This window comes from Pogoniulus pusillus, chromosome 32 (assembly GCF_015220805.1).
Source record: "Pogoniulus pusillus isolate bPogPus1 chromosome 32, bPogPus1.pri, whole genome shotgun sequence".
Classification (NCBI taxonomy): Eukaryota; Metazoa; Chordata; class Aves; order Piciformes; family Lybiidae; genus Pogoniulus; species Pogoniulus pusillus.
Genome location: NC_087295.1, coordinates 6,139,974 through 6,166,264, shown reverse-complemented (window position 1 = coordinate 6,166,264; position 26,291 = coordinate 6,139,974). Strand labels below are relative to the sequence as shown.

The 26,291-nt window shown below is 44.9% G+C and overlaps 1 protein-coding gene across 1 annotated transcript in view; it reads left to right on the top strand.

Moving 5' to 3' along the window:
* ITGA9 (integrin subunit alpha 9) overlaps positions 1 to 26,291 on the top strand; it is a 244,780-nt gene that overhangs the window by 1,607 nt on the left and 216,882 nt on the right. Inside the window, exons 2-4 of the mRNA XM_064169690.1 lie at positions 6,712 to 6,839; positions 8,150 to 8,256; positions 16,087 to 16,210. Of these exons, the coding sequence (XP_064025760.1) occupies positions 6,712 to 6,839; positions 8,150 to 8,256; positions 16,087 to 16,210 (359 nt within the window). The remainder of the gene's footprint in view (positions 1 to 6,711; positions 6,840 to 8,149; positions 8,257 to 16,086; positions 16,211 to 26,291) is intronic.

Below are 26,291 nucleotides of genomic sequence, written 5' to 3'. Positions count from 1 at the left end.
CCTTGTGTAGGTGTCTATCATGCTGATTGATAACATGACTTACCTTCAGATAACACCTGCTGGTGTGGTGATTTTTAGGTTTATTAATATTATTTTTGGAAAGGGAAGTACATCAGGAAGGAAAGTCTCTTACATATCCCACTTTGGCAATGTTGCTGGGCTAGCAGTGTTAGGTGTCTGTCTGAAAGCAGGTGCCTGTAATTTGTCCACTGCTTGAAAGTAATTAAATTCAGTTGTGCATACTCCAGGTTTCTAAAAGTAGAGCTTCTTCTTGGAGCCTTGGCTATGGCACACAGGAAAAAAAAAAAACATCTGAGATGGTGAAGTGCTTCTGAATATATAAATTGCTAACCCTAACACACAGAAGGGTTAACAGCAGCTTAATGTAGTCAGCATCAGCACTGGGCTGTTACAAATCATGAGGGTGGGACTGTCACTGCTGATGGGAAAGCTCCTATTTTCATTGTGGAACTGGGAAGTTCGTTTTTGTGGGTACTTCAAACTCCCATGCCCAGCAGAGGCTGAGATAAAAAGTTTGGGAAATAGATTTTTTTACAGTCTCCTTGACTCTGTTTTGCTATGTGCATTGTACTCTCAGCCTGTGCATGCAGCCGAAACAAAGGTCAAGGAACAGCAGTGAATCTCTCTGCTCTTGAACCTATCTGCAGTCATCTTCCAGCTTCCTGAAGATGGGAGGTGTTGCAGATATGCCAAGGTTACTGTGTGTGTGACAATGCCTTCTGCTCCTTCCTTAAACAAATTTTATGACTGTAAATCATGAAAGATCTTCCTGTTCCCCATTATTGCTGTGTTCAGTCAAGTAAGGAACCAGGTGGCTGCTTGCAGTTGGAGCAGAGACAAGCCAAAGTGCTTCTGTTCTCTGGATATAATTTTGAAGCTTGGAGCAAAGACCCTCCAAAGCGACCAAGAATGCTGCTTTCTCTGCTTCCCTTCAGACAGTTTAAGAAGAAACAAATGTCAGTTTCACCCCAGTAAAAACAGAAAGAAGTTTGATAATGTGATGATATAGCAGATAATTCTTTTGTTTAAGGATTAGGTCTTTCTTTACCTCTCTCCTTGACCTTCCCTATATCCCTTCTTGCTGTCCCCCTGAAACGTTAAGCAAATCCAAGGTAACAACTTTATCCTTTCCAGCAACACGATCTGGCAGGAAAAAGTTATGGAGTCAGTTTCGTTGCATGGTGTCCTGCTGTGAGTTTTACAGTGAGGAATGAGTCTGGTTTCTGTGCTGTTGCTTCATTCCTTCAACCCTGCTCTTCATCGGTCTGAGCTGCTGCTGGAGCAATAAATGCTATTCTGTACTGCAGGCTGCTGGCTACGTGGTGTTAGTGATTGATGTACTTGTGCGCAGCCAGAAGAAAGGTGCAGGAACAGGCTGACCATGTATGGGCTGGGTTAAGGATACAGTGTTGCATAAACCTCATCGTGAAGCTGTAGGTGCTGCCTTGGCACTTGGGGAATCTGGGTTTGCTGTTCTTCATCTAAGGTCATCCACCTGCTCCCTAAATAACAGCCATCCTCCTTCTTTCTCTGCCTGTAGAGGGTGAACCACTGAGTTTTTTACTTTGAGAGGCCAGTGGTAGAGGCCTTTCTGAGGGAAAGAAACTCAGCTGGAACATGCTGTGATGCATCCTCCTCTGGCGCTGCTTTTGAAACCCACTGTAGTATGCACGGATATTTAAAGACTTTTTTTTCCTCTGCCACTTAACATTGCAGTGAGGTGAGGTACCCACACTCCTCAGTGCTTGAGTTGTGATTGCCTAATCACAGCTGGCATGCCCAGGCTGATGTTTAATGTGCTTGGCATGTCTCCATGCCATCGGTCAGCTCGACACTTTCATTCGCTGCTCCTTCTGCTAAACGCAGCACTTAATTTCCAAATCACTGTGTCCTAAGGGTCAGTCATCAGCCAAGTGACAGTTACCGTTCTGCAGGAAGCAATTTTAAGGAGGTGTGGATTTCCATGTGGCCAAAAAAGCTTCTCCTCCTCCGTTAATACTGGCTGCTTGGCTTCTGCCGTGTGATGATTTCTGCTCACGCAGATGTGTAGTTGCCCCCATACAGGTGAGGGCATTTGTCCTTGGCTATGAATGCAAAAAGAGGTTAAATGGCCTATGTTCCTCCTGCTCTTCATATTGGTTTAAACTCCAATGCTTAGTTCACAGAGCCAGTGGGATGCAGATTTCTGTGCACAAATCACACTGCTCTCGGTTCTCTTCCATCTCTTTCTCTTGATGGGTTTTTCTCTTCAAGATGTCCTCATGCTGCTACTCACAAATATCTTAGGAGGTTCCTGCAAAGCATAGCAGTTGTGGTGAGAGCTGACACACATTGATAATCTCTGCAAAGAGTATACTGCCCACATCATAAGCTGACAACCCAACTCGTCCTATAGCAGTGCTGGAAATCTGTGAAACCACAACTTTAGGCTATTTTAGACCAGAGCTGGTTAACCTAGTGGGAATCTATTGGATGGTTGCCTGATAGCAGCAGTTGTACTTCTGACTGTTTATGTATCTTCTGTGTTTATGACAGACCAGAATCCACAGCACTGAAATCCAGGAGGGCTGTATTAGACTCTAAGGCTGTGCTTTGAGATGTGTTTCTGAAATGGTACCAGGGAAAAACACCTCATCTGGTTGCAGCAGTGTGTCATAGACATTGCAAAGCATTTCAAAGGTGTTTTAACATGCAGGGGAAATGCAAAATGGGTGTTAGGATGCAGATGAGTCTTCTATCAGGCCTTCTGAAAAGGCTCATGACAGTTAAATATGTGATGTGGGGTTTTGGTTTTTTGGTGTTTTGTTGGTTTTTTTTGAATCATAGAATGGTTTAGGTTGGAAGGGACCTCAAAGGTCATCTGGTTCCAACCTCCTATCATAGGCAAGGACACCTCCCACTGGAACAGTTAAACTGCTAGAGACAGAAAATATTAGAAAGAGTAAAGGTCTCTTTTCTTCATGAATTCAATATTCCAGTCTCTAACCTTGAAATAAAACTGAAGTGATCTGTAGCAAATACCAACCTGACCAACCAAAAAAGCAAATGAACCAGTAGGAAACCTCCCACTCTACTGAAGGGTGACATTCTCAGGGCGTGGGTGACTACAGGTCACACCAGAAGGATCAGGAAATCTCCAAGGTTTTCACTTGCTGGGATCCAGGTTGTGGTGGGGTTAAAAATACTCCCCAAAATCAAATCATCAGACTAGTTCAGAAAGTTTGGAAGCAAGATAAAGCTCTACTTGCAGCAAAACTAAAATCTAAAAGCACACAATACAAAGCATGTGTACAAAATATATTAACAATTATTTACAATTTAGAAACAACACAAAAATTCCCTCTCTGGACAACCCAGAAGGGGCTAACAGCCACCTTCCTTTCCCACCTTCCCCCAAAGAGAGAAACCAGGCCCACTGTTACCTACTCAGCCAAGGTTAGTGTAGCCATGCAAAATCAGCCAGCATGGGGAGAAGAAGAGGAGGAAGAGGCAGGAGGTGGCAGAGCAAGGAACTGTTTGTGGAACAAATGATGTACTAGTCCAACAAACGAATGAGATGATATTGTCTTCTCTGTCGTTTTTCTTCTAGGACCAATCCTCTATTTTATTTACTTTCTATTAAAAAAAAAAAGTTCAGAAAGTTCCTGTTCCTTTCTTATAATTTAGGTTCCAGCTCAAGTGTTAGCTCTAAACCACTACAGATGTACAAGAGAGAAAGAATGAAACAAGATTGAGGGATGATACAGTGTGTGATGTTGGTGAAGTATGGAATTTAAATGTGTGGACGTTCAGGACAATCCAAAAGAGATTTGCTTTTGGCACATGTCATCAGTTGCCTTTGAGGGCTGCTTCTTTCTACTCAGCCCACATGAAGAAACAGCCATAGACGTTTTCTTTTTGAAAGCTATATTTGCTCAGGACAGCAGTATTATCTGTGCCAAATCACTAATTATCATTCCCCCCCCCCCCCCCCCCCCATTCAGTTTTTTAAGAGCTGAAGAGTCTTTGATTTAAGTTCCATCTTGCATTCTGCAACCCAAGGTATTTTAATGCACTGACTGCTGAATCGTGTTTACTTTCCATAGGTTAGAGCAAAGCTGCTTTCAAACGGGAGGTCAATGTGGCCTACATTATCTTATTGTCCTAACAGGTCAGAGAAACAGTTTGTTGCCATTTGCAATTTGAACCCCTAACTCTTTAAGCCAGTAATATCCCTCCTTATTTGTTTTTGTTAGCCCTCACAACTGTCAATAAGTGAATGACACACATTCATCGCCCGTGGAACTGAAAGTGATTGGCATTTGATTTTGCTACTGCTGCCTGCCTGGTGGGATTTCCTTCTGGAGCTATTATTTCAGGCTCTTTTGCGCTCCTTCCCCAGTGTGTGCAGGCTTTGTAGGTTTTAGCAGTTGAAGTGTTTTGGTTATTAATTCCTCTCACTTGTGAAAACACGATGTGTGTTGTAGAGTGCAGCCCCCTCGAGCTTCTCCAAACGATACAACTTAGCTCATGAAACTTCAGAGAAAATGGCCACTCAGGGGAGGGGGTTCTCTTCTTCTTGTAAACATTTTTCCAAGTGCCATGGGATGGTTTTTGTCGCACCCCACATCCAGGGAAGCATGTAGGGAGTGGAGACTTGTTGCTGTTTTGTATATACCAGACTGAGGCAGGGGCAGCTTTTCCAGGTGGCTCAGGTTGACTGTGGACAGGTCTCCCTGTGTTTGCTAGGGTGGTGATGATGGGTGGTAGTTTGGGATGGAACTTTAACTGTTCCTTCATTCTCTAACTTAAAACAGAAAATTACCATTCTGGGGCTTGTGCTAGGCTGTCTGTTGTGGGTGGCTATGTGTCTGCATTGACTCTGCACTAGTAGTTCTTTGGCTTTTTTAATGGGCAAAGCAAGAGCAGTGTCTCCTTGGAAAGGAGCTGATGACCAAGTAGAATCATAGAACCAGTCAGGGTTGAAAGGGACCACAAGGATCATCTAGTCCAAATCCCCCTGCCATGGGCAGGGACACCCTACCCTAGAGCAGGCTGGCCAGAGCCTCATCCAGCCTGGCCTTAAACACCTCCAGGGATGGAGCCTCAACCACCTCCCTGGGCAACCCATTGTAAGCTCTCACCACTGTCATGGTGAAGAACTTCCTTCTCATGTCCAGTCTGAATCTTCCCACCTCCAGCTTTGCTCTATTCCCCCATGTCTTCTCACTACCTGATATCCTAAAAAGTCCTTCCCCAGCTTTTTTTGTAGGCCTCCTTCAGATACTGGAAAGCCACAATAAGTAGCAGGCTGGATCCACACACGAGTGCTGAGGGCTCAGTCTTCTAGAAACTGTCAGTCTCAATTCCAGCCCTGGGCTTAACTTGAGCAAGGATTTTGTTGCATACAGAAGCTCTGCCCTGCCTCTCAGTACAAAGGTATCAGCAGAACTGATATTAAACTACCTGGTGCTCCCTACCTTTACTCAAACTGGCTTTCTCCTCCTTAACATCCCTCCTCACCCTCATGTGTCCAGATTTGGGCTTGCAACCAAATGAGAAAGACTGCCTCTCAAAATAAGGAGGTGGTTAAAGGGCTTGCTTAGTACTTGTGCCTCCCCTGTATTTGTCTGCAAAAGCAACTCTTAGGGCAGCTCATTAAACCACCAGCTGGAATGTGGCACAAGTGCTTAAAAGCTGCTCATCATCTATAAATATCTGAGGGGTGGTTGTTGAGTGGGTGGGGCTGGTCTCTTTTTGGTGGTACACAGTGTTAAGACAAAGAACAATGGATACAAACTTGACCATAGAAGGTTTCACCTCAACATGAGAGGAAATGCCTTTACAGTGAGGGTGGTGGAGCACTGAAACAGGCTGCCTGCAGAGGCTGGTGGAGTCTCCTTCTCTCTAGAGACTTTCAAATCCCACCTGGATGCATTCCTGTGTGGACTACCCTGGGGGATTCTGCTTTTGGCAGGGGAGTTGGACTCAGTGATGCCTGGAGGTCCCTTCCAACCTCTAACATTCTGTGATCTTTCAAGGGTATGTTAAGGAACCCTGTGGTGAACTTGTGGATTGGTGCTCCCAAGAGACATCAGTTCTCATGTAGGGCAAATAGCCCAGGTATGATCTTCATAGCCTTAATGCTAAAGGCTGGGTGACAGCAGTGCATTTTGGAAGAGATTTGCTCCTGTATGGCTGGCTGGGTATTATTTTGTTGTTATTAAAGCTGTAGTTGCACCCCATTCTCAGAACACGTGGTGTCTCAGCCTTCTGAACAAGTTTATTAATCTTTGGCTGGCTGGCAAGCACCCAGGTTGGGATTGCAGCCTTTCGTGGGTGTGTGGGTTAGCTCCTGTGGGCTCTTGATGGGTAGGTGTGTAGTTAAAACTGAGGGGAAAACGGCTGCAGCTGCTGCTGTCTGTCCTAATGCCTTCCTAAATGTGCCCAGGAGTGGGGTGTGTGCTTTAAGTGCGTTGCAATGCTAATTGAAGTGTAACTTGTTGAAGTATTTGTGACTGCTCTGGGGAGCAAAGCCTTTATTGCCGGTGGTGTTTTCAGTCAGATTGTTGATGTTTTGTAAGGCTGCTGGAGAGAAGTCCTTCTGCTGAGGAAGCTCTGGCAATGTCAACCTTGCTCTTGGTCATTTTTTTATTATCCTTTTCTTTCCTTCTGAAATTAATCACTTGTTACTTTGCCTTTGGTTTCCAGGGTCTTGGTTGGTGCTCCCAAGGCAGAATCTAGATACAGCACCTCTGTTCAGTCCCCAGGAGCAGTGTTTAAATGTCGAGTCCATACTAACCCTGACAGAAGATGCACTGAACTGGATATGGGTCGAGGTAGGTTGTTGTGATGCTTGAGAGGTGAGAAAGGGGAAACAAACCAACAAATCCCACCCCACATGGCTAGCAATCCTCCTTCCAGCTCCAGAAGCCCCAGGATGCTGGGAGGGATTTGTCAGCCTCTCCTGGCACTTCTGAGCATTGGCAGTGAAGGGGTCATATTTTCTTCATCTTTATGATACCACATCCCACTTGCAGCTGGTATCTTCCCAATGCCCTTGCTCACTCTGTAGTGAGTACCCAGGGAGAGATGGGTTTTTCCATGCTTACCCTAAGACAGTCTTTTCTCCACCTGTTTCAGCATGACTTTGCACCTCGTGGTTGGATATGTGAATGGCTGGCAGGGCTGCTGCCTATACCAGCCAATGCTGAAACTGGGGTGCGTGGGATGACGCCATGCAGTGTGGTGGTAGGCCTGTGATGTGTAGTCTTTTTACCAGATTCTCTTGTAACACAGCAAATCTTTGCTTGGGTTTGCTTTTTGTGCTAAAAGAAATCTGTTTCTCCGTGGGAGCCATGCTTGTAGCAGGATATTGCTTGTGATCGGGATCAACCTCGACTTCTTTGAGACACTGTCTGAGTTGAAGGAAAGTTGAGCCCTGAAGTAAGGCTCTAAAACCTTATGAGGGAGTCTAATGGAGAAAATTTGAGCCTTTTAATAGTTTGAGTTCCTTGGTGCCATGCATTATTGCTTTTTCTGCCTGTGAAAAAGGCGTGTTAGCATTGTTCATCTGCCCATGACTGACACAAGTGGAATTTATTTTTATAAACCTTATATGTGTTAAAGCAGATTTTTGACTAAGTTTAATTTTTCTCTTTTTCTTCTTTTTTTCCTCTCTCTTTTCTGCTACTGTAATGTATACTGTCTTTCAGACTTGTGAATATTACCTGGCAGAACTAAAGATCTAGGCTTAATTTTTTTTTAGCACCCCAGGTATCATTTTTAAGAGCTGTTTTGGTTGGTTTTGTTTTCCTTTTCTTTCTTTTAATTGCCTTCTGCAGGCAATTTCGTGTCTTGCCTATTGACTTGAGCTGGGTGGTTTACTCAAGCACAGCTGTGGACATGCTGAAATAGCTGCTGCCTGTTCAGGAGAGGTTCTGTCCTCTGTCATGCATTTGTATGGTGCCTAGTAAGAGTGAGAGCATTTCCCCAGCTAATGCATGCAAGAAGTAGTGATCAGGATGAAGAGGAAAAGAAAAGTACTGTCAGGCTGATACTCAATAAGCAAACATCCCTCTTGTAAGGATTCTTTGGATGCTTAAAACATATGTCTCCTTGCCTTGCTGCCTTCCTTCCTTTCCTGTAGGCAATTCTCGGGGCATGATTTGTGGAAAGACCTGCAAAGAAGACAGAGATGATGAATGGATGGGTGTGAGCCTGGCTAGACAGCCAAAGGCTGGTGGAAGTGTGCTGGTAAGTCCACTTTTCACTTTGTTCTCCCTGAACCTATTGCTGCTGTCTGACTCTAATGCTAAACACGTCAGGATTAATGTGTTCAGCAGTGACTGACAGAGCCCAGCCTTGCAGGCAGCAAATTCTGTATTCCTTTTCTTTAAGCGGAAGGAAAAGTGAGCCCCAGCCAGAAAGCTTTATTTGTAGAGGGAGGACTTCAAAGCTGTCACACCTGACTTGTGTCACCCAAGGGTTCCTTCCTCTATCTGTGAGATTAAATCTTTGAGCCAAATTCATGACAACTTTGTCTGGAAGGTACCTGCTAGTTTGTTCTTTCTGTCCTTTGTGTAGTGAACATGTACACATCCATTTTACATGAGCATAAGTATTGTGTGTCAGAAGTTACAATGAAGAATATAAGATGAGTCTTTGTGCCAGCATTTTAATTTATGCATGTTAAATTTCCACTAGCAAGGCAGAAGGCTTGCAAGGAGAGGTGACTTAGTGGTGTGTGGGTGGCCTTGTTGTCTGTGACGTGGTTACCATGCACACAGGTCAAGGACAGCAGATGTGGTTCTTTGGATGTGGAATTCATCTTTGCAAAGCAAGGTTTCCTGTGATGGAGAAAATAATCATAAAGAGAGCTGTGCAAAAAGCTTTCTAAAATGCAGGAGTGTGTTGAGATCAATAGCTGTCCTCCTCTATGTCCGTGGCTGGGTTCTGTCTGCCCAAATGAGTCTGTCTGCAGGATTGGGAGCTGAGTAAAAAAAAAAAACAACTGCAACAAATGGTTGTGAATGTGGCAGGCAGATTTCAAGCTTTGTATCAAAGTAACCCTGACAACAATGCAATTCTAAACCCCCCTCTTTGAGAGTTGGCAATTTGCAGCATGATCCCATCTTTCCACTGAGACAGGAGATTTCTCTGCTACCCAGCACTGAGCTGTCACAAAGCTGCTGGTGAGAAAGGGCTTGCACAATAATCACTGTGCCAGAATAATCACCTGTGTCAGGAAAGTGGACAAAGCCACTTCACTCAAAGGTATTTTTCTTAATATGCACTTAGAGTCCAAACTCTTACACCCTAACTCCTTGCAACACCAACTTTTCTGTGATAGCACTGTGCCATCTTATCTGATTGTTGCTTTTGGTGTGCAGCTGCCAGTGCTGTGGGGTTGGCTGATGTCTTGTATTTCATGGGTGTTTTCAATGAGCATTACTAAAATACCTTATAAACCTGCACAGAGTGTAAAATTAAGGCATCTGTTCTAATGTAAGCAATTCATGTTTGTGGTGGTTTGGGTGTTCCCCACCCCCCCACACTTTAGAAATACCCAACTAGACTCAGCAGGCTCTGGGAATATAAATGAAGCTATTTATTTACAGCTAGCACAATGTACAAGCAGATATTTACAGCATATACAGTTATAGACAGAAATATACAAGGTAAAAGGTAATACAGAAACACAACAGCCCTCCCAGAAACCTGAGTCCCCAGGAGGAGCTCTCAACTGCCCCTTCACCTTCCCCCTGCCCCTCTCAACCTTACCCCAGTCCTAAGGAAGAATGGAGGTTCGGCCAGAGGGGTTAAGAAGCAAAGGTGAGTGGAAGGTGAGGTTAGGGAGCTGCAGCTCAGTCAGTGCTCAGCCAGAGAGTGAGACAAAATGGCCAGAGTGTTATCTAATGTTTTCATTTCTTCTTCAGCAAGACTCTGAGGGAAGTAGACATCACCACTGTTTCCCTTTCACAGCCTATGATCTAGTTCTTCTCACCAAAACATTCTAGCTAGCTTCAAACTAGCACCATGTTTTCAAGGGATATCCTCATCTGTGCGCCTTTTAAGTGCTGCATGACAGCTGAGGACTACGTTGCCCTGATCAGGGTTATGCTACCTTGATACAAGAATCCATTTACACTGCAATGGGTTGCCCAGGGAGGCTCTGGATGCTCCCTCCCTGGAGGTGTTCAGGGGTAGGTTGGATGAGGCCTTGAGTGACCTGTTCTAGTGGGAGCATATAGCCGGGGCTTGGAACTTTGAGTTCCCTTCCAACCTAAACTATACTATGATCCTTTCCATTTTCCACTCATCATCATCTTGCTGAAGTCTGGTCCCACTTTCAGAAACTAGCAAGTACATTTTAAAAAATAATTTTCAGGTAAAACTGAGCCATTTTGGTAAAAGTGATATTTAAAGAATAGTAGATTTGTGTATTTTACTTCAAAAGCAGATGGATTGCAAGCTGATACTTAGGCATCAGCTCCCTAGATAGAAGCAGCAAAGGAAGAGAAAACTGGTAGGGGGAAAAAGCCAGGCAGCTATCAGGTCTGGGGATGATTGATTGGGGGCTGTAAGAGTGAAAGACATAGGCAGGCTGTGAGGGCTTAGACTGGGGCTGAGGGAATAGATATTTCAGGCCTGAAACAGGTTAAAAGCAGAATGTAGTTGAAGTGAAATGTGCAGCTATTTGTGTGCTGAACCCAGTGCAGTGTAAGTGGTAAAATGTCTCCACAAGTTAGACTGATTTAAGGCAGTCCTAAGCCATCCCTCTGACAAGATATGCTGCCCTCACCGAGCAGATGTTTGGATGCTTGATGATGTTCAAATACCTAATACTTGTTGATAAACCACTTGATCTTAAGCTAATTGCACAGTTCTGAGCTACTCAATTTGAGAGAGATATTGAGATATTGGAACACGTCCAGAGAAGGGCAACAACGTTGGTGAGGGGCCTGGGACACAGCCCTGTGAGGAGAGGCTGAGGGAGCTGGGGGTGTTTATCCTGGAGAAGAGAAGGCTCAGGGGTGACCTCATTACTGTCTACAGCTACCTGAAGGGAGTCTGTAGCCAGGTGGGGGTTGGTCTCTTCTCCCAGGGAACACAGTCTCAAGTTGTGCCAGGGAAGGTCTAGGCTGGATGTTAGGAGGAAGTTGTTGGCAGAGAGAGTGATTGGGATTGGAATGGGCTGCCCAGGGAGGTGGTGGAGTCGCCATCCCTGGAGGGGAGGTCTGTCTATTTGTCTGTCTGTCCCCCCCCATAAATCTAAGTAGCCACTTTTTAAACCTCTGAGCTATTCCTGTTCTTGATGTGCAGTGTTTGAGGAATTAGTCTCAGTTTAACTGTGGATTGAACAAAGAAGCTGCTACTTTTGCTTTGAAACTGCTTAGTGTCTGAAACTTCTCTCTAACCAGCCTTCCTCAATTGCTCAACAACAGCACCAGCTTCAGTGGAAAGGAGCAGCGAGGAGTGTGCAGGGGGTGAGGCTTAGCTCTTTTTTGGTAGAAAGTAGATTGTGTTTGAACCTGTATTGTGCCAGGATGACAACATAAGTAGTATTTTATGTTTGTGTGATGGACTAAATAGGAAAAAAAGTAAACAAACAATGGGGATTTAAACAATCAAAGAAGTAATATTAGCTAAAAGAAAGCTCTGAGTTTTGCAGTTCAGTGGTTTCCTGTCCTTGGGTATGCCATCAGTCAATATTTGCATTAATCTAAGTGCTGCAGTAATACAATTGAGACTGCCAGCTCCTTCCAAACGGATATGGCAGAAGTCTTTTTGCTTTTGCTGGGAGAGGAACCAAGGCCAGTGCATTATGAGTTGGAGATAAGCCACATCCTTCAGCCTTGCTCTTCCTAAACACCTGCCACATCTCTCCTTACTCTGTTTTTTATCAAGTGTTGCTGTTTTTCATTTTAAACAGTTGACTTACTGGCACGTCTGGTGATTGTACATATGTGTCTGTAACAAACAAACAGCCCCAATAACAACACCACCACCAAAACTCCAACCAAACCAAACCCCGTTCCTGGGCAAGGCTGAATTCCTAGAGAAAACAAACCAAGTTTGGACTAACAGTGGCGCATTCAAAAAGTCCCTTGTTTGAATTCTTAACTTCAGGAATCAGCAGAGGGCTCTGTAAGGACTGTGCATTCAGGTGGGGCTCTCAGCCTTTGAAGTGAAGCCCAAGTCTGGTGTTGCCTTTCCTGTGGTCCAAAGTCCTTGTGTGCAAAAGAACAAAGTGGCTGCAGTTCTGAAATGGCTTATTCATTGCATCGTGGTCATGCAGTGCCTGCCATCAATAGAGACCTCCATGTGTTTTGCCCAGAAGCATTTTATTTTCATATAATCATGGAATTGTTTTGCTTGGGAAAGACCTTTTGAGATTGAGTTCAACCATTAACCCAGCACTGGAAGGTCACCAATAAATCATGTCACTGAGCACCACATCTACACATCTTTTAAATACCTCCAGAGATGGTCATTCCACTGCTTCCCTGGGCAGCCTGTTCCAGTGCTTGACAACCCTTCTGGTGAAGAAATTTTTCCTAATACCCAAACTAAACTTCCCCTGGCACAACTTGAGGCTGTTTCCTCTCATTCTGTTACTTGGGAGAAGAGACTGACTCTAACCTCACTACAACAGGTAGTTGTAGAGAGCAGTATGATCTCCCCTAAATCTCCTTTTCTCTAAACAACTCCAGTTCCCTCAGCTGCTTCTCATAAGGCTTGTGCTGTAGACCTCTTACCAGTTTCATTGCTCTTTTATGAACACACCCCAGCACCTCTATGTGATTTTTGTAGTGAGAGCTTGAAAACTGAACACAGCATTTGAGGTGCAGCTTCAAAGATGTACATCCTTTTTCCGTGGTAGAGCCAGAGCCTGTGCCCTTGCAGCAGCTGCTGTAAACTACAGCATGCTGATGGCTTTTACATTGCACAGGGGCCTGCTTATGGCTTGCATCTAAGTGTGCTGTGTGTAAGTTGCCAGTTGTGTGCTGTCACATTAGGAAAAAAACCCAAAGACAGTTAAGAACCTTCTCTACAGCATCATATTCAGGGAACTCATCTCTGTTCAGAAGACCTCTTAAGACCTGTGCAATCCAAGAAGAAGGATCATGTACTGCCAAAAATGGCTTTGGTAGCCCATCAGTCTGCCTCAGCAACTTGGACTAATGCAGGAACCGTGTACTGTAGTCCAACTAAACACTTTTGGGAAGGCAGAAAATCCAGAAGCAGCTGTGAATGAGCGTTGCTGTGGCAGACAGACAAATGTGCTGGTTGCTTGGCTTCAGAGAAATGGGTTTCAGGGAGGAAGAATGGGATGCAGGGAGGAAGAGGAGCTGCTGAACTCCTGTTCATTGGGAAAATGTCAAAATCTGCAGCTGTGCTGTGAGGGAGTTTGTGGAAGCCCCCACTGAGATAACCAAGGTGGAGCTCATCTCTGGGAGCTACAGCTACAAGCTGTCTGCAGGCTCAGGCAGTCAGAGGTGAACACAGTGTGCTGAAGGTACAGAAAAGTGTCTATTAAAAAAGACCCCCCACCAAACCCCAGCTCCTAACACGTTAAGGCAGTGTACCCAAAATTACTAAACTGAGCCCACAGCCTCCAGCTGATTTTGAACATACTTCTCATGCAGCAGCTCCTTTCTGTCTCTTTATATTGTTCCATTTTTCTTGGCCTCTGCACCTCACTCCTGCGCAAAGCCTCCTGTTTGTGATGAAATGCTGCTGCTCTCCCTGACTCTGTCATTTGTGGTCCTCTGGGAGAGATTAGTTGGTTAATTTATGTGAGTCCCTTGCAGTTTCCAAGATCTAAAATCTCCAGGAATTTACGATATCACGATCCTTTATTTATCTTTCCATACGCCTAAAAATTGCCCTTGGTCTGTTTCCGCTTTGCTTTATATCTGGAGTTGGAGTTGTCTTGACTGTAGCTTTAATGGTATGTGTCTTTAGGGTACTGTCTTTAAAAGGGCTGTGCCTGTGCATATTTGTGCTCAGAGCACAGGTCCACCAGGAGAAAAACTGTTTCCTGGTTGCTCTGAAAACGAACGTTTCACGTGCTGGTTTTTTGAATGATGCATGGGGGATTGAAGTCATAACTGAGCTTCCTTAAAGCACATAAGGGTGTCCCCAGTCCTGCTCTTTGTAGGAGTCCTCACGTGTCTAGCTGCCAAGCCAAATGCCATCAGAAGCATCCTTCTCCTGGTGGGTGACATCCTGTGCCATGTGGTGTGGTGCAGATCTTTCCATGCCTCTGGACTCCCTTGCTATCTCTCTGTCCTAGCCATCTTCAGAATGTGTTTCTTCTTGAAGCTGGAAGTTAGCAAAGCAATAAATGTCAAACACCAAATGCAGCACTGCTAGCAACAGAGCAGGCTTTTGCACAACTGATTTTGCTCTGCTTCAGTAAAAAAGAGAGTTACCTTTTCGTGTCTATCCATGGTTGAGTATATGGGAAGAGGCCTGTCTTGAGTTTTGAGCTTCCAAGTGGTTGAGGCACTCTCTGTGTCCTTTACTGGCTAGGTGGCAGAACTGTGTCTGTCTTACAGCTATGTTTTTAAATGATGCCAATCATTTACAGTGCTGTCAGCAAATCTGAGGTGCTGAGGCAGAAAAGTGGGACAGGGCTAAGTGAAGGTAGATGGGGAGTGTCTTGCTTGGGGAGAAGAGTCAAATACAGAGATTGTTTGGTGGTTCCCAGGAAAAGTTGAGAGTAAGTGAAGGAGATAATTTGTAGCATACAGTCTGCTCTCTTTGCATATGGCCTAGCCTTTAATGATATTTACTGATGGGAATTCACACATCTCTGCTGTTTTAGAGACTTAGGCCAGCTGGAGATACGGCCTGGCATGTTGATCTCCTTTTATTCCAAGGAACACCTGAGCATCAGGGAACTTGTGGCTTGTCTGACAGCAATGCAGTGTTAATTTTTGGAGCAAATGGGCTCTAGGAAGGTGTGGACCAGGCTCCACACTGCTTTTTTTGTGCCTTCAAGTGGCAGCTGAACTGAGCAAGCATCCTTGTGACACTGCTTAGCTCTGGTTTTGCAGGGTGGTCTTTTTCTTCACTACAAAGAGTGAATCTCTGCAACCCATCTGGACCTTGACTAATGTGCCACAAAATCCCTGGCGTTTTCACTGAAATGCTTCACCAGTAAACAAACTCAGCTTTACTGTCACCAGAAAGAGAAATAAAGCTGCCTTTCCTAGCAAGACAAGCCTTTGATGCACACACACATCCTCTGGTGGGATAACCTTCTAATACAATCTTAGCAACTTTCTGAGTCTTGGCATCCATTATGATTCTCTTGTGTGTATTCTCAGTGTCTGTCTTCCTGGTTTTCATGTTTTTTTGTTCTGACTGGATTCTGTTTGTGCATCTGTAATTAGAAAAGCTTCACTGGCCATGAGTATTCACACAGTGAGACCTCCAGTGTGGACACTGTCTTGCTCTGAGACCTCCTGTTTTCCTAGTTGTGTGCATGTGAGGATATATTTATATGTACTGATCAATTGTTTACAACATAGAAAATAACACCAGAAATCCTCTCAAATTGTTTCCCCCACCCTCCTGGGTAACAAAATAAAGATCTAGTTAATTGGATAGGGCTGGGTGATAGGTTGGACTGGATGATCTTAGATGTCTCTTCCAACCTGGTTAATTCTATGATAAATCAGGCTCTCTGTTACCTGCTCAGCCAGGGTTAGTGCAGCTATGCAACATCAACCAGCAGAAGTCAGCCAGGGCTGAGGAGTGAAGGGCAAGAGCAAAAAGGGGAAAAATGATTTATACAGCAGACTTGTATCCTAAAGAGCAAACAAATGGAATGGTGTAGACTTATCTGTTGTTGTCCTTCTATATCCAATACAATTCCCTATTTATAAGTTCAAATAGAGCCAGGGTGTTAACTCTGAAACTACCACACCAGGTCAGGCAGCTGCAGAAGATAACAGTGAGAAGGTACTCTGTCTAGAAAGAGTGGGGTGTAAAGAGAGGCAATGCTCTGCCTTGGCTGGAGGGCTCTCTTGTAAGCCTGGGTCAATAATGGATGTGACATGATCTGTTTAGGCATGCGCGCACCGCTGGAAGAACATCTACTACGAGACGGAGTACATCTTGCCCCACGGCTTCTGCAACATCATCCCCCCAAACCTGCAGCCCAACGGGAGGAAGCTCATGCCCTGCTATGAAGGTGAGGGGTGTGGGGCTGTGCTCTCTCTTCTCATTTTGTGGCTGCTATCTTCTTTTTCTTATTCTTTTCATTTTTTCTTCTTTCCCCTCCTTTTACCATTGATTTTATATTTCTTGCCACCATACAGCTGCCTTGTGGCACTGCTGAGGGGGTGGGTGACCAAATGGGTCCTGTGACTTTGCATGGCTGCACTTGCTAGAGGGATAATAAGTTTCTCAAGCCTTATTTTGAAACAGGAGCTCTCTGCCCCTATGTGAATAATCAGTAGATACTGATCTGAGCTTGGCCTTTCATGTTACACTGTAGCACAGACTGAAAACCTTGAATTGCTTTGCAATTAGCAACCAATTTGCCCATCTTATCAAAGCACCTACGTTTTTGTGTAGTGATTTATCACAGGACTGGAGGGGGGAGAAGAGTTGCTTAACACCTTGTTCACTTCAAGGAGTGGACAAGGCAGCTGATTTTAGTTATTTATTCATTTTCCCCCTGTCCAAAGCTCCCAGCAGCAGCCTTGTTGCTGACATTAAGTGTGAGCGGGACACAGCGGTGGATGTCCCAGCAAGTATCTCTGCTCCTAGTGAGTGACTGTGTTCCAGCTCAGTGGTTGATGAAGCCTACTCTGTGTCAGAACTTGCTTCATTCTATGCCTTCTCTTTCTCATGAGATGAGTCCTTGCCTCGTTCCAGGCTTTGCTGCCACCACAAACCCACACACCTTCTGCAGATGGCACACATTCATGCGCTGAGCATTTCCCAGCTCTGAAACTGGGCATTGTTTGAAATGGGAGAGGTTTCAGATCTCTTGACCCAGCAATGACAACTGCTCTGCAGCAGAATGCAAGCAACTATCACAGGATCATAAAATGCATTGGGTTGGAAGGAACTTGTATAATTCATCTAGTCCAAACCCCTGCAGTGATCATGGATATCTCCAACTAGATCAGGCTGCTCAGAACATTGTCAAGTCTGAACTCAAATGTCTCTGGGGATGGGGCCTCCACCACCTCCCTGGGCAACCTGTTCCAGCATTCTGCTACCCTGAAAACTATGTAAGCCTTCCTGTGTGAGCACTGTCCTGCTGTATTTGTTCTTTTATTTTTACTGTTCCCCCCCTTGTTCCTTTCAGCAAAATCAGGATAGGGCCTCAGGCTGAGGTAATGCAGAGTAAGTCACCTGATACTGACTTCATGGCCAACACATATGCATGGGGATGCCTCTGAGGCTCCCTCTGACCCTGCATCTCTGCTCCTGCACTGCCTTAGCAGTGACTCGTCTGAAGCTGTGGCTGGGAGGTGGTTTCTGGAAGTGTTTTAACATGCGTCATGTCTTTGGAGTAAAAGTGCTGCTAATCTGACAGGATATTTGCCAGGAATTGCTAGAAAATAGAAATGTGTGGGCCTAATACACGCAGAGCAGCCAGTGGAAAGTTGGCAGGGCTGGTGCAGCATGATGTTGGCTTAATTTCACTCCATGCTAGAATGAAAATTGGAGGTTTGAGACTGATTTTTCTCCACCCCCTCTCCCCGCCATCAGACATGAAATCACAAAGTATCACGAGGGATGGCCACATTTGTTTACTCCTGCATCTTTTTGGTTTCAATAAAGCAAACTCCAAGAGAAATACTCATGGTATGCCATGCAGTAGGATTTGTTCTTTCAGATTTGTTTTGAAATAAGGTTGCAGCCATCCTTGTAAATTTTTTCCTTTGCTTGCTGGAAGCAGAAGAAGAAATTTTCCTCTGCTGACAGTGAGGAACAGCCCAAAGGGAGAAGGAGCACGTCTGACAGGAATAATCCATGTGCATAATGCTGCTGAAGGGTCTCTGTGGCTATCACTAGGAGGCTGCCAGTCCTGTGCCTGGAAACCCAAAACTGGGGTCTGCACCTTCACCTGCTGAGGTCCTGGGACTTCTCCAGGAGTTGCCATGTACAAATGCCTGCAGGCAGGCATGTGCTCATTTTCAGCAGCCCCATCTTCAGCACAGCTAAGGTGATAAGCCCTGTGAGAGGCTGATGTGGCTGCATGGCCCCAAACCAGCATGGTCTCTCACCTAACTGGTAAAGGTTATGGGCCAGTTGAGTGCACATCAATCTCTGTCCACCTCTGTGTGTGTGTGCACCTTGAGATGGATTATTCAGTTGTATAACACAAGTTTAGTGCCAGAAAGGAAGAGCAGTCTGACCTTAGGGGAGGCATACTTCATGCATAAAGAATGGTTTCTCTCCACATAAAGCAGGCTTAACAATGAAAGACAAAGGAGGAAATGGAAGTTTCCTGACTGTATGGTAATGGTGCAGCAACATAGTAGTAGTCTCAATCCATCTTATTTTTCCCTGGCTTGCCTGAAAGGGCTGACAGATGTCTGGAAGTGGCTGAGACCTAATGAGAACAGCAGCAAGCCTTAGTAGTTAAATGCAATCTCTCTGAGTAGGAACTAATCTGGTTTCTGTGAGCTGGATGTCCTTTCTGGAGTAGTTGGCATATGGAGCCACAGTCTTCCAGGCAATGTTTTTGTGTGGTTATTTTTCCTGTAGTTCTGATGGCTTTCCAAAAACATGGAGCTCCCTCTTCAGTCCTCAGATGCATCCAGTTTGCAAAGAAGCATGGCTGTGTCTACTGTGAGAAGCACCCTAAGTGATGGGGAGAGCTGGGGTTGTTACCTACTCCTCTGCAGTAGGTGGTGGAGGTGGGAAAAGCTGCTGGACCCTTTGGTTAGTAAGCAAAGGGAACAGCACATGCTCACATGCCTTGCCTCTAAAGGCATAAGCAAGTTTTCCCATAGGGTTCAGACCACATTTGGTTTTGTGGAAGCCATCAAAACATCCCTGCTTTGTGGTGCAAACCCCATACCACAGTGCTAAGACAGAAAGATTGCTAGCTTTTTGGTTCTATGCTGCTCTTCTTTGTAGTGTAGCAAAACACTGTCTTAAATAGGAAGAGGCTTTCAATGCACATGATATTTTATTGTAACTGTCCACATTCCATCTGTGGAGATGGGAGATACAGGAATTTATTGCACTCTGGAACTTATGACAAGTTATGGCATTGAAGTTTGCTTAAAGAAGTTGAGGGGCATTTGCCTTCAGACTCATCATGCAGCACAGCTTTTCCTTTGTGTACTGTTATATCCAATTACTTCTTTCTCAGCCTTACTTCTCTTTTAACCTGAGATCCTCACTCCTCCAGACTGTCTCATCTTACTGCTTTGCTATCAGCTGTTGCTGCTGCAGTTAGGTTAGTGACTTGGGGTCTGTGTCATTGGGGGTGCCTGGCAGTCTGCGGGCAGATGAGAAACAATAACAGAGGTGTGAAAACAAAAGATCTGTTCATGACAGTAATTATTGCCTAGAGCTAAGTGGAAAGCACCAAATCCACTATACAATATCTATACAATGTTGCTGTTGAGATGTGCAGGAGCTGTGAGCTGACACAGTAATTGCACCACTTCGCTGTATGGACGGATGGCAGTGCTGTATGAGTGACAGGTGCCACTACCGAGCACCAAAGTGGAAAGGAGGTAGAAGCAATCTTGCTCTTCATGCCTTTGGGGCTGATCTGCTGTCTGGGAGAGGCAGAGTGGCTCTAGGTAGTAGGGTGAGGTCTGTGAAGCTGGGACATGGCTGTCCAGGATGTGGGGCTCCTGTAACTGCGGCTGCGTGGGATGAAAGAAGCCTGGACTTGGACGGCTGTTGCAGATGGGAGTTAGGTGGGCTGATGTGGAGCTGTGGTTCTGTGATGAAAGAGTTATGCTGGAATGCAGGAGCCCAGTGTCTGTCTGGGCTAGGTTGCTGGCTCCCTGGGGAGAACTGCATCTGTCTGAATTCTCCTAAAACATAGTGCCAAACTCTGCTCTATGTTAGAGGTGCTTTTACTGTTCAAATAGTCTCTGTATGCAGGTTGTTCAAGCCTTTGTGCTTCCATTTCCTCTTGGAAAACAATTTTAGTGACCTTTTGCTTCTCAGTGGTGCAAGGAAATGAGGTTAATCAGTGCATGTGGCGTTGTCAGACCCTATAGTGATCAGATGGAGTCTAGACATCTGTAGGGAGCAAGGACACTCGTTGCTTTGCATCGTTGCTGTGTGTCATGATGTGCTGCTGTAATTAATTCATTTATTACTCTTCTGTAAGCTCTGATCCCCCCCCCCCCCCCCCCCCTCGAAGTGTTATCAGATATGTGTTCAAGTCAAAATGTTTTGATCACAAAATAATAGAATGGTCTGGGTAGGCAGAGACCTCCCAAAGGTCATCTAGTCCAACCACCTCTGCAGTCAGCAGGGGCATCCTCAACTAGATCAGGTTGCCTAGAGCCCAGCCAAGCCTCATCTTGAATATTTCCAGGGATGGGGCCCCAGCCACTTCCTCAAGCAGCCTGTTTAAGTGTTTCACCACCACCCTTATGGTAAAGAACTTGTTCCTAACATCCAATCTAAGTCTGCTCTTCTCTAGTTTGAAGCCATTGCCCCTTGTCCTGTCACTATAGGTCTTTGTAAACAGTCTCTCTCTATCCTTCTTGTAGCTCCCTTCAGGCCCTGGAAGGCTGCTATTAGGTCTCCCTGGAGCTTTCTCTTCTTCAAGCTGAACAAGCCCAGCTCCCTCAGCCTGTTCTCGTAGCAGAAGTGCTCCAACCCCCTGATCATTTTTGTAGCCCTTTCCTGCACCTTGTCTTCACTTAGAGTGTGAGGGACTTTGTCTCTGTGGTCTCCATCTTGTGGGCCATCAAAATAAGAGCTATGAGGATAGGGGTTGCCAGGGAAGACTGAGGCAAAACAAGTTGATGAGAATCTCAGCCTTCTCCTCATCTATTGTTACTATTTCCCCACTGTCACTCATCAAGTGTGACACCTTCTTTAACCTTCCTTTTCTGGTTAATGTACCTGTAGAAGCCTTTCTTGGTTTTCTTTACACCCCTTGCCAAGTTCAGTTCCAGCTGCATCTTGGCCTCCTGACCTTGTCCTTACACACCCAGGCAACATCCCTGTACTCCTTCTGGGATGCCTGTCCCTTCTCCCTTCTTCCATTTCCTGTGTATTCCAAATCTGCTCCTTAGTTTGACAAGCAAGTCTCAGCCATGGTGGTCTCTTGCCTTCCTTGCCTGATTTCTTATATGTGGGGGATTGAGATCTCCATGGAAAGCATCCTTAGAGATCTACCAGCTTTGTTCCACACCCTTGTCTCTGAGGGCTGTTTCCCACAGGGTGCTATTTACTAACTCCTTGAAGAGATGGAAGTTTGTTTTCCTAAAATTTCCTGTCCTAACTATGGTCCAATGGGCTGCAGTCCAGCAATTTTGAGTTCACAGAAGCTCTGGATGTAGCCAAACTCTGAATTCACTTGGAACAATGCTATTTCACCTATCCACTGTTAAAACCAAAGCCTTCACACACAGTAGGAGAACTGTCCTCACTTTCAGCCACCCATCAAAAACAAAAGGCATGTCTATGGCAGTCATGACATATATAGGTATGGATAGCACTGACATGGACTCTGGTTTTACTTCATTTCAGTGTTACAAACAGTAAGCAAGACACAAAATGCTCTTTCATTACCTGTTGCATTGTATTTTACACAATACCCAAGAGGTGTTTTACATTGAAGGTAAGCATTGTTCTCCTTTCATCAGGTGCATGGTATAGCAAGGTGCATGGTCATTTAAATCACAGGCATAGGAAAGACATTCATCTTTTTTCCATAAGGGAAGAAGAATGATTCCTTTTAGCCTTCAGTTTCCCTTCTCTCCTCTCTTCGTGGATTATCAGTATTTTTTTCCCTTCTCCATGTCTTCTAGTTCAGAGCTCAGACTTCCCTGTGGAGAAAATATGGATGGGGGATTAGTCTCTTCTCCCAGGCAACCAGTGACCGAACAAGAGAATACAGTCTCGAGCTGTGGCAGGGCAGGTTTAGGCTGGATGTAAGGAAGTTCTTCATAGAAAGAGTGGTTTGCCACTGGAATGGGCTGCCCAAGGAGGTGGTGGAGTCACCATCACTGGAGGTGTTTAACAGGAGACTGGACGAGGCACTTAGTGCCGTGGTTCAATTAATTAGAAAGTTGTTAGGTTATATGTTGGACTTGATGATCCTAGAGGTCCTTTCCAACCTGCTTGATTCTGTGGTAACTAGTTATTGAAGTGAAATACAGGGCCCTTAGTTCAAGCAGATAGTACCAGCAATGTAAGTGGCTTAAAAACCACCAAACATCACATAAAGCTGCAAACAACATCTGTGAAAGTAAGAGCTTCAGGGGACATACCGTCTCAGTTTATTGCATGACCACTTAAACCACCAGATTTTCCCCATTCCTTATGCAGTGCAGTTAATAACAAGTTGTTTAGTTTAAAGAGTAATTGTTTTTTCATTGCCTGACAATGAAAACTATAATGTATGTCTTTCTGTTCCCTTCTTAATGTATATACATATTGCTGGTGCAAGTCAGCTGTGTTGTATCCTCTGACTGTGACTTTCTGTTTCAAGCTATTCCTAGATATGAGTTCAGCCTCCTTGTTTTTTTTTAAGTAGGAAAAAATATGACAAAGCAATGTTGTGGATGTAGTAAGGTTTATGACACAGAAATGTTGTGGATTCAGTAAGATTTATGACGCAGAAATATTGTGGATTCAGTAAGGTTTATGACACAGAAATGCTGTGCACTCAGTAAGGGTTTTTGACCAAGCAATGCTGTGCACTCAGTAAGGGTTTTGACCAAGCAATGCTGTGCACTCAGTAAGGGTTTTGACCAAGCAATGCTGTGCACTCAGTAAGGGTTTTGACCAAGCAATGCTGTGCACTCAGTAAGGGTTTTGACCAAGCAATGCTGTGCACTCAGTAAGGGTTTTTGACCAAGCAGTGCTGTGCACTCAGTAAGGGTTTTGACCAAGCAATGCTGTGCACTCAGTAAGGTTTTTTACTCGATTGGAGAAATAGTTTAAATTTGTTTATGCCCTGTTTTATCAGGAGAAAAACATCTGTTTCTCTGATGAAATGGAGCCATTTTGCATGTTTGTTAACCACTACTGCAAGGAGGTACCGATCCATCCACCATCCTTCAGCAGCTCCATTGCTGAAGTTGCTGCCATTCCTCCTGCCATCCTACAGTCTTGTATGCCCTCCTTTTATTTATCTATTTATTTTCCCAGGGGACAGCTGATGTGAAGTGGCTCATTCACACCCATGGGCGTGTGTGGATGCGACCTCTCAGGCAGCTGGAGTTATGTGGAACCATGGAGGCATGCAGGCTTTCACCCACGCCTGTGGCAAAGCTTTGCTGGCTAGGGAAGGGGCTCTCAAGTTTGAGGTTTTTATGTGTTGCAGTCTTCTGAAAAAAAAAAATCTGGACATCCAAAAGAAGAAACAACTTCTATTTGCCTCCCATCCTGCACTGAAGATTTCCTCACAGCTACATTATTATTATTATTATTATTATTTGCCTGGCCTAAATCTTTCACTGTGCAAGTTAAATATCTTATGGTAATTTTCCTCTTTTATTTTGAAGCAAATTGAGCTGTGTCTTGGTTGTGGTTTTTCTTTTTTAAGGAGACCCTTAAGGAAACTGAGAGCCAAACAAAATACAATTTTATAGGGAAATACAACAGTTTAAATCCATCCAATTGTCACTGGGGCAGGCTTGTGGTGGTTTGCTGTGGGCTTGACGCAGAAGAGCCATCAAGGCTTGATCCCAAAAGAAATATATGCATGGGAAGCTCCTCAAGGGCCAGATGAGGGGCCCCTTTGGCCTGGCCTGGCTTGTTAGACATGGAAAGAGTGATTGCCCATTGGAATGGGCTGCCCAGGGAGATGGTGGAGCCCTGGGAAGGTGCTACAGTCACCGTCTCTGCAGGTGTTTAAGAGGAGGCTGGATGAGGCACTTAGTGCCATGGTTTAGTTAATTGGAAGATGTTAGGTGATAGGTTGGACTCAATGATCTCGAAGGTCTTTTCCAACCTGGTTGATTCTGTGTGAGGCATAACAGGCCCCATGGCTCCTTAGTGCTTGAAGAGATGGTTGGTACTGTGGTGGACTGGGGGCCTGGTTAGCCATGGCTGTGTGCCCTGGGGTGGCTCAGCAGGCACAGTGCTCGTTAGAGCATCAGCTTGGGCTCCTCTAGCCTCCATCAAAGAAGTCCAAATGTCTTTAAGGAGGGATTTAAGAAGGGTGAGTCTCTGAAGCCTTGGGCTCTGGCATTCCTCAGCCTTGTGGCAGGTTTAATGGTGAAGGTCCACAGCCTAGCGGTGTTTTTCTCCGAGCTGCAGTCGGTTGAGCGCACAATCGGGAAGAGGCAAGGTTTGTTCATGCCTTAGTACATCATGGAAAGGAAAAACCACGCCTGGGAATGAAAACCTGTGAATGGGCAGATGTGGAAGTGGCTGGATTTTCTCCTGTGCAAGGGTGGGAATCCAGCCGTAGCGCAGGCAGGGCCTCTAGGACACGCACAGCGTTGTTTTCCAGGAAATGCCAGAGGGAGAAATCTCATCTCCTCAGATCTCTGCAAGAAAAAATAAGGCAACAGAACCTTAGTATCAATAAACAAATGTTTTCCTTCCCAGACAAGGAGTGCCTGGCTCCCTGAGAGACTGTATGTGGAGAGCAAGCAGTTCAGAGCCTCGTCCCTTTCTGAACAGCCATGAGCAAATATGGGCTTCATTTCTCAGTGGAATGATTGTTGTGCATTCCTACTGGGAAACCCAAGTGTGCTGCTGGCCCTCCTGCTCTGCTGGGGGGGACATCTGCTTTTGCAGGACCCTGCCTTGGCCAAGGCATTTGACATTTAGGCATTTGGACTGTAATTAGCTGATCAAATCACTCTTTTGCATGGCCTCTCCAATTAAACCTCTCCATGTGCAACTGCTGTGACATCAGCACATTCCTTAAAATCTTGGCATCTTTATGATGTTAGCAAGAGACTATTCCCCTTCTGCATTTTCTATATAGTGTTTGTATGTGTCTCTCTCTCTCTATACACATACAGTCATTTGAAAAGATTGTGAGAAGGCAGCAGTTTATAAGAAGATTGTTTTGGGTATTTTTTTTGGTAAGATAAAATGCAGTGAAAAAATTTATGGCTTAGCAATGATTTAATGGTGATTACTTAAAATAACAAATTAATAATTGCCAGGGTGGTTGGAGCACCTCTGCTACGTGGACAAACTGAGGGAGTTGGGGTTGTTCAGGCTGGTGTGCTAGTTTGAAGCTAGCTGGAGTATTTTGGTGAGAAGAATTAGATGATATGCTGTGAAAATAAAACTTCACTCGTAGGTTTGCTGGCAGCAGGTTAGGGAGAGAAGGAAGACAGGCAGGGTCTCAGAGAGCAACTATGTTATCTATATTTATGTTCTTGTTTTTATACATCTCAGCAAGCCTGTGAGTGAAGTAGACATCACCATTGTTTGCTTTTCACAGCCTGTCATCTAATTCTTCTCACCAAAATATTCCAGCTAGCTTCAAAGTAGCACAGCTGGAAACGAGGAGGCTGCAGGGAGACCTAATAGCAGCCTTCCAGAGCCTAAAGGAGGTCTAGAAGAAGGATGGAGAGAGACAGTTTACAGAGGCCTGCAGTCACAGCACAAATGGCAATGGTTTCAGTACTAGAGAAGAGTAGATTTAGATTGAATGTTAGGAACAGGTTTTTTACTATGAAGGTACTGGAACACAGGAAGAGGTTGCCCAGCAAAATGGTTGAGGCCCCTTACAGGGAGATACTCAAGGTGAGGTTTGACAGGGCTCTGGGCAACCTGATCTAGTTGAGGATGCCCCTGCTGGCTCTGGGGTTGGGGTTGCACTAGATGACCTTTGGAGGTTCCTTCCAGCCCAGACCCTTCCACGATTCTCTGCTTAATGTTTTCAGAGTCTGAATTACAGGAATTGAAAACATGTTGAAGTTAGGCATTCATTAGCATGGTTAATATTTCTAAGCAATACTCTGGAAGAAACATCAGAGGCTGTGCTCCAACTCTGTTTCAAATGTCTCTAAACTGAAAAGATGTGGATTAAAGCAGGCTAGAAATCTATTTTCTTTGTTTCCCTTCCCTCCTGACTTTCCCAGATATATTTCTATAAATAACTTATTTTTGCCCCTCTTCTGCAAAAA